Source organism: Limulus polyphemus, unplaced genomic scaffold (genome assembly GCF_000517525.1).
Source record: "Limulus polyphemus unplaced genomic scaffold, Limulus_polyphemus-2.1.2 Scaffold5215, whole genome shotgun sequence".
NCBI lineage: Eukaryota > Metazoa > Arthropoda > Merostomata > Xiphosura > Limulidae > Limulus > Limulus polyphemus.
Window position 1 is genome coordinate 19,301 of NW_013670825.1, and position 6,330 is coordinate 25,630.

Here is a 6,330-nt window from a genome sequence, read left to right on the forward strand (position 1 = left end):
TGTCATATTTACTTAATGTAGGGCAGTTGTGCTATATCCTAGGGGAGGGCATAATTATTAATTAATAGGCATTATAGGCCAGAGGAAAATTTGCACCTCTTCACACCTGTGCCCGAGGGCGACTGCCCCTTGCACACCTCTTGTTATGCCATTGCACTGTGGTCACTTGTATTACAGAGCCAGGGAGTATCAATTCCAGGTCTTTGTGCTTTCAGATCCTGAATCTCCTTTCTGGGCCCACAGTCACCATATTGTGGTCTTTGCTTTCCTTTTTTCCTGGCTCCCTGTATCTGGTGGTGGATTAATTATTTCCTACTAACACCTTTGCAATGTGGTATTCTAGTTTTGTGTGAGAAGAGATACGACCGTATCAGAAGTTAACATTTTTCTTACACTGAAAATATATTTCTGATAGGTACTTACCTCCTCTCACACACTTCCTCCCCATGGCTGGTGTTCTTCATTTAGAACCTGCCAATTCTCAAAAGTGAGGATTGAGTGGGAATAGCGGAGGAAGCTAGCTGCACCAACATAGGTTGCACAATACTATTGGTGGAGGATAGTCTCATGATATGTACATGTTCAAATATGGTGTGAAATTGATGAGGAATATAGACTTGTGCACTGATTTCAAAATTTTTTAGCAATGCTTAGAGGACAGAAAAAGACTGAGGTGGCTTTGTGGGAGAGGAGGTAAGTACCTATCGGAAATACATTTTCAGTGCAAGAAAAATGTTAACTTTAGTGTTAAAATAGGTTATTCCAGATTACAAGGATCAGGAATGGAGTGATGAGAATCCAGATAACTACTGTGGTATTTTTCATTTCCGCTTTTGGCAATTTGGTGAATGGGTTGACGTGGTAATTGATGATCGGCTTCCAACAATAAATGGAGAACTTGTTTATTTACGTTCTCGAGAGAAAAATGAATTTTGGGGCCCTTTACTTGAGAAAGCTTATACCAAGTGAGTTAATTGTTTTTATATGTTATTTACTTTTTATGTGAAAATTATAAGTAGCTGAAATGTAATATTACTAATTGATAAAAACTGTTAAAATAAAATTTTACCAAATGTATTATTTTGTGTTGGTCAGCAGTTAGGTATTTAATTAATCATGAAGCATTTTTTACCTTATTTTATGGGAACTAACTATGGAATACTTGGTGTCTTTGAAAAAAAAATACAGTGAAATTTAAACAAAATTAAGAAATGGTTTTTATGCAGATATATTTACTGAAACCAGTCTTGTTTTATGATAGTAATGTAAATTTTATTATATTTGGATTATATTATGTGGACTCATTAGTGGTTGATCTATTATTGAGTTTGTCAATAGATTAGTCACTCTTATACATAAACTTACCATAATTAAAACCATCTATGCCTGAGTATGAACCAACTCTTTTTTCTTGAAATATTTACTTATTTTTTTCAAACTAAATAGATTGGCAGGCTCTTATGAAGCTTTAGAAGGAGGAAACTTGTCTGATGCATTAGTAGACTTCACAGGTGGAATCTCAGAGAACATAGAACTTCAAAAAGGAGGCTATTGTGATGATGAAGTGAAACGAAAAGAACTCTTCAAGATTATGTTAAAAGAGATAGATCAACATTCATTGATGTGCTGTGCTGTAGCTGTAAATATCATTTATATTCTAATATCTGTATAACCAAGTTAGTAAAATTATATTATGAAATACTATTGTTATGAAATTTTTATGTTCAAAGTAACAATTATGTATTGATTTTCTTCTAGTTGTTTTGTGGTGGAAAGTTAGAATTAAGCAAAGAACTCAAATTTTAATAGCTCACTTCTTAGCATTTGTTTGGTAAACTGGCTTGTATGCTTAAGTCTAGGCATATAATAGTTTTCCTGCATTATAATTTGTTACATTGGTGTTTAACTGTTGTTTTAGGCTATCTGAACTATTATTAGGTTATCAGTTTCAACTATATTTGTTGATTGCTTTGCTTTTTTCATTTGTGGTTTGAGGAAGTGAGTATTAATGACTTAAGGTTGTTCGATAGGTTTGTGTATTGTTTGCATCGTGTTCCTGAGTGTGGGTTCGGGATGATTTTAATGATTAGAGAATGTTCCTCAGATAACTTGGGCTGTGATAGCTCAGATGATACAAGTAAAACCTTTCCTGACTGGAGGAGTGTCATTAATATCCCTTAACAAATTGCATCAAATTTAGTACAACTTATTGAATAGTATGTATTTTGAGCTATAAAAAAATACATACAACTTTATTTAGTATTTATATGATTTGAGGTTATGAAAATTTTGAAAATTTCATTGTAACACTGTTGAAAAAAAAACATTAAAATACTTCCTTTTATTTACAATTAAAAGGAATACAACGTCAAAATCATTACATAATAAATAGTTATTAAAAACAGGACTTGCCCTAAAAAAGTCTAAACATTTTTCGGTGTCTTATGACATCTCTACAGAACACTGAAACATATGTACAGTCTTTTTTTAGGGCAAGTCCCTGTTTTTAATAACTGTTTATTTTGTAATGATTTTAACATTGTATTCCTTTTAATTGTAAATAGATGTTTTACCAAAGTGTCATTTTAAATCATTTACACTTCCTTTTGCTTAGAATTTAACTTTTTTATTGTTTATAAGAAAATTTCCATTTTATACATACAATTAGCTTCAACTTGCTTGATATTCAATAATTTTGATATTTTATTTTGCTGATTACAGTAGTCATTACTTCCAGCTATAAGTTAGGAAAATTCTAAAAAAAAATCAATAGTGCATTGTTTACAGGTGAGGTTCCTTGGAAGTGTGCAGAAATGAAAATTAGAACATTTCTGTTGTTTTTCTTTATGAATTGTGCTAAGTAAAGCTACGAAATATCAATTCTAAAGTATTTTTAACCTAAAAGTTGTTAGAATAGATAGAAATATTGTTTTTACTTAAAATTTGATATGCAGGTGTGCACTTAACACCCGAAAGGTCATTTGAAGTTTTTTAATAAATGATTTTTGTGTGGATTTAACTAGAGAAAATTACAGTAGTTTACTAAGTGTGTAGGGTCTCTGCCAAATCCAGAAAAACCTATGTGAAATACAGAGATAAGTAGGGTGCTATATGCTGAGTATTTAGCTGCAGTTGAAAACTACGAGTGAAGAGTTACACATTTTGATAATCAATCAGCTTTGGATGATGTTCTTCAGTCATATGACCACCAGCAGTCACATTAGTAACAATCAAGAGTGATTTTTTTGCATTTTTTTCCTCTTGCTGACTCACCCTGTCTCTTATCCTGCTACATGATATTTATCACTTTGATCTTTCATTCCAGTCATTTCTTCCTCACCATCATTCATTTGCTAATTTTCTTTTTTATTATATTTTACCTTCCATTGATGACCCCTCATTGCATTACCTGTTATCTTATTTCATCGTCATCATCTACTAGCATGTACTTATCAATGATATTTGGCATTTGCTTTCTTCAGCCATGAATTCTTTTTCAAGAAAGGCACTCTTTGACAGTGTTTGCCATCCTTAAAAAACTTGGAATTACTGATATACTATTTCATTTTGTATGTTTTATCAGGTAGTCCTGCTGTTGGTATCATAAATCTTCTATTACCCTAGTTTTTACCCTATTCTTGATTTGACTGTTGAAAGGAAATCCATTCATATTGTCTTTGTGAAACCTACTTGAAATGCATTGAGACCTTCTTTAGGCTTTTTTAGAGCTTTTGGCCAAGGAACACTTTGAAAACTGATCACAACGTGCCTCTATAGCCATAGTTACAGATATCCTGTCATGGTCATATCCACACCTGCTGCAATGAATAATAGTAAAGCCACAGCAACAATTGTAAACATCTTTAATGAATGTTTTGGAATTACACAGGGCTCAAAATAAGTGGGAGACTGGGAGTCAATGGTCCCCATAAAAAGTGTTTGCTAGGTAGCCCATGTGGCTCCTTAAAATCAAAAGAACTTATGACAAACCATGAATGGATCTTCCTAAATTTACGAACACTTGTCAGTCATGTACATTCCACAAACATTGTCACTATAAATGCTCGTGTATTCAAAGTAAATGCACTTTCATTAATAAAAATGCAAACTTTGACCCATATTCAAACTTTTTGATTTGTATAATGGAATTGATATTCAAAATTTGAAATATAGAGTGATTATATAAACTTTTATAAAGATGACTACTATTTTCAATCAGAATGTTACTTTTTTAACTTTTTATATATGATACCAAGCCTGCATCAAGACTCACACATTTGAAAGATGTACATAAAACAGGCAAGTAAAATTTGCAAACTTTTAAGTTGTTTGGAGAATCTACCTTACTGTATGTACTTGTTAGGGCAACACTTTTGAATCCAACTAGCCAAAAAAAAACCAACATATTACTGTTTTACCAATCATGTTGCAATCGGAAATCACTGATTGCCAACAGATATAGCGCACAATTGGCCCAATGCTGATTGTCGATTCCAATTATGTACAGTAAAGTTGACGATGTAATTGTGTAGTATTTTTGACAGTTTAACCTTAAAAATTTTTAAAAACTACAGAAAATGTACTTTGAAGCTTCATTAAATCTGAACTGTTTGACGTTATCAATAAATATGCCATGAAAAAAAAATCACAATCTATTTCCAATTTTTATTTGAACAAGTGAAACATCTTGTTTATCTAGCCACAGCTAAGAAACAAACCAATCAGCAATCACATTTGTTGAGCCACAACTAACTTTAAGGTGACTTCTTGGAACTATGCATATGAAGACGCATGTTAGTGTGCCGTGTGGCCAAAAAAACTTGCAGGACACACTTTATGTTATTAACAAGAGTGGTAGTTTAGGGATATTTCACTTTCTGCAGCTCAGAACGTGATAATCCAAACTATCGCATATTTTTCAGTGGATGTGGTCTACAAGACCCTTACTTCATATACCAAATTTCAAGGCAATCCATTAAGAAATAAATGAGATGTAAAATCTCCAATTTTAATTGAATTTCTTCTTCTTTTTTTTTCCTTCACACTTAAATTATGAATACTTTATTTGATAGAAAAACTTACTTAGCTTTTATAGATTTTTTTTCTTCAAATTTGATACACTTATTGAACTTTACAACATACAATTAGGTGTCAAATTTGGTCTAAATATATGCCACATGTGCAAAGTTATTCAATAAAAACTTTCAACAACTTTGAACAACATTTTTGTGCACGCCTATGCAAAATTTCACATGAAATATCGATCTGAAATTTTTACCAGAGTAAAAGTGAACCATTATTAGTTTTTGTCACTTGGATTAAAGATGGCTGATTTAGAGCAGCAAAACTATATGGTTAAAGGACGTGCAGTTACATAAATATTGGTTAGGCCAAGCAAACTAGATTAGTAGTTTCTAGCTCCTAATTACAGAGTGTTTAGCATCACATGATATTTAGCTTAAGCAATTAGTATAAACAATGATGCTTGATATGGCTGTACCGAATGCATGTGTGCAATGACAAGAAACTGTTAATGTAGGTTCCATGGCATTACTGTAAAGGAAGTTGTTAACACTATTTTAGAGAGGAAAAACTTTTGCCATATATTTAAAGAATCTTGTGGGTTCCATAAAGTATAGGTCTGTTCCGAATAATAGGGCTGATATCCTAAAGCTAATGTTGGTTACTATCGAGTGTCACTTTCTTATTTGCTGTGGTTTGTTGGTGTGTATTAACAAAAAGTCATGATATTTAATAATAAAAAAAACCTTGGGCATGAGGATTGAGCTTGTGATGACTTTATTGGGATCTAAATTCTTTTTTTGGAATCATTTGGGAGTGTCAGGTTGGATATTCCACCTCTTCTTCCCCCTGCACTTGTGTTTTGTTGCACTGTTAAGTATTGAACATCACATAAATGAGGGTGTTGTTATCACTTAAAATCATTGTTATGATTATAATATCCCTATCAAAGCCATGTCTATTTATTTTCATCATCATTTGCACTGGTGTATACTTTGCTTCTTTTGTTATGCTGAAGTCTTACAAATTACAAACAGTCCCATATAATCTAGTGCTGATTCATCGTGGAACATATCTTATATCTACTTACATAAATATGTCCTTTTTAATACATAATATATATACTACATAAATTATATATTACGTAGGTGTAGCAGTAGGTAGCTGATTGCTATTCTTATAATACATATTTAGGGGTGAGAGGTACTTAGACTCATTTCCACCATGTATGATTTAGCAATCCAATGTTTGTGTGACTGAAAGAGTGAAATCAATTGGCAGCCAAATGGATAGCTGCATTTATAGAAT

The 6,330-nt window shown here is 32.2% G+C and overlaps 1 protein-coding gene across 3 annotated transcripts in view; it reads left to right on the forward strand.

Moving 5' to 3' along the window:
• Positions 1-6,330, forward strand: part of LOC106472282 (calpain-5-like) — a 52,989-nt gene that overhangs the window by 18,179 nt on the left and 28,480 nt on the right. For all 3 annotated transcript variants that reach the window (XM_013932912.2, XM_013932913.2, XM_022400879.1), the window contains 2 exons: positions 757-965; positions 1,447-1,639. In XM_013932912.2, coding sequence (XP_013788366.1) covers positions 757-965; positions 1,447-1,639 — 402 coding nt within the window. The remainder of the gene's footprint in view (positions 1-756; positions 966-1,446; positions 1,640-6,330) is intronic.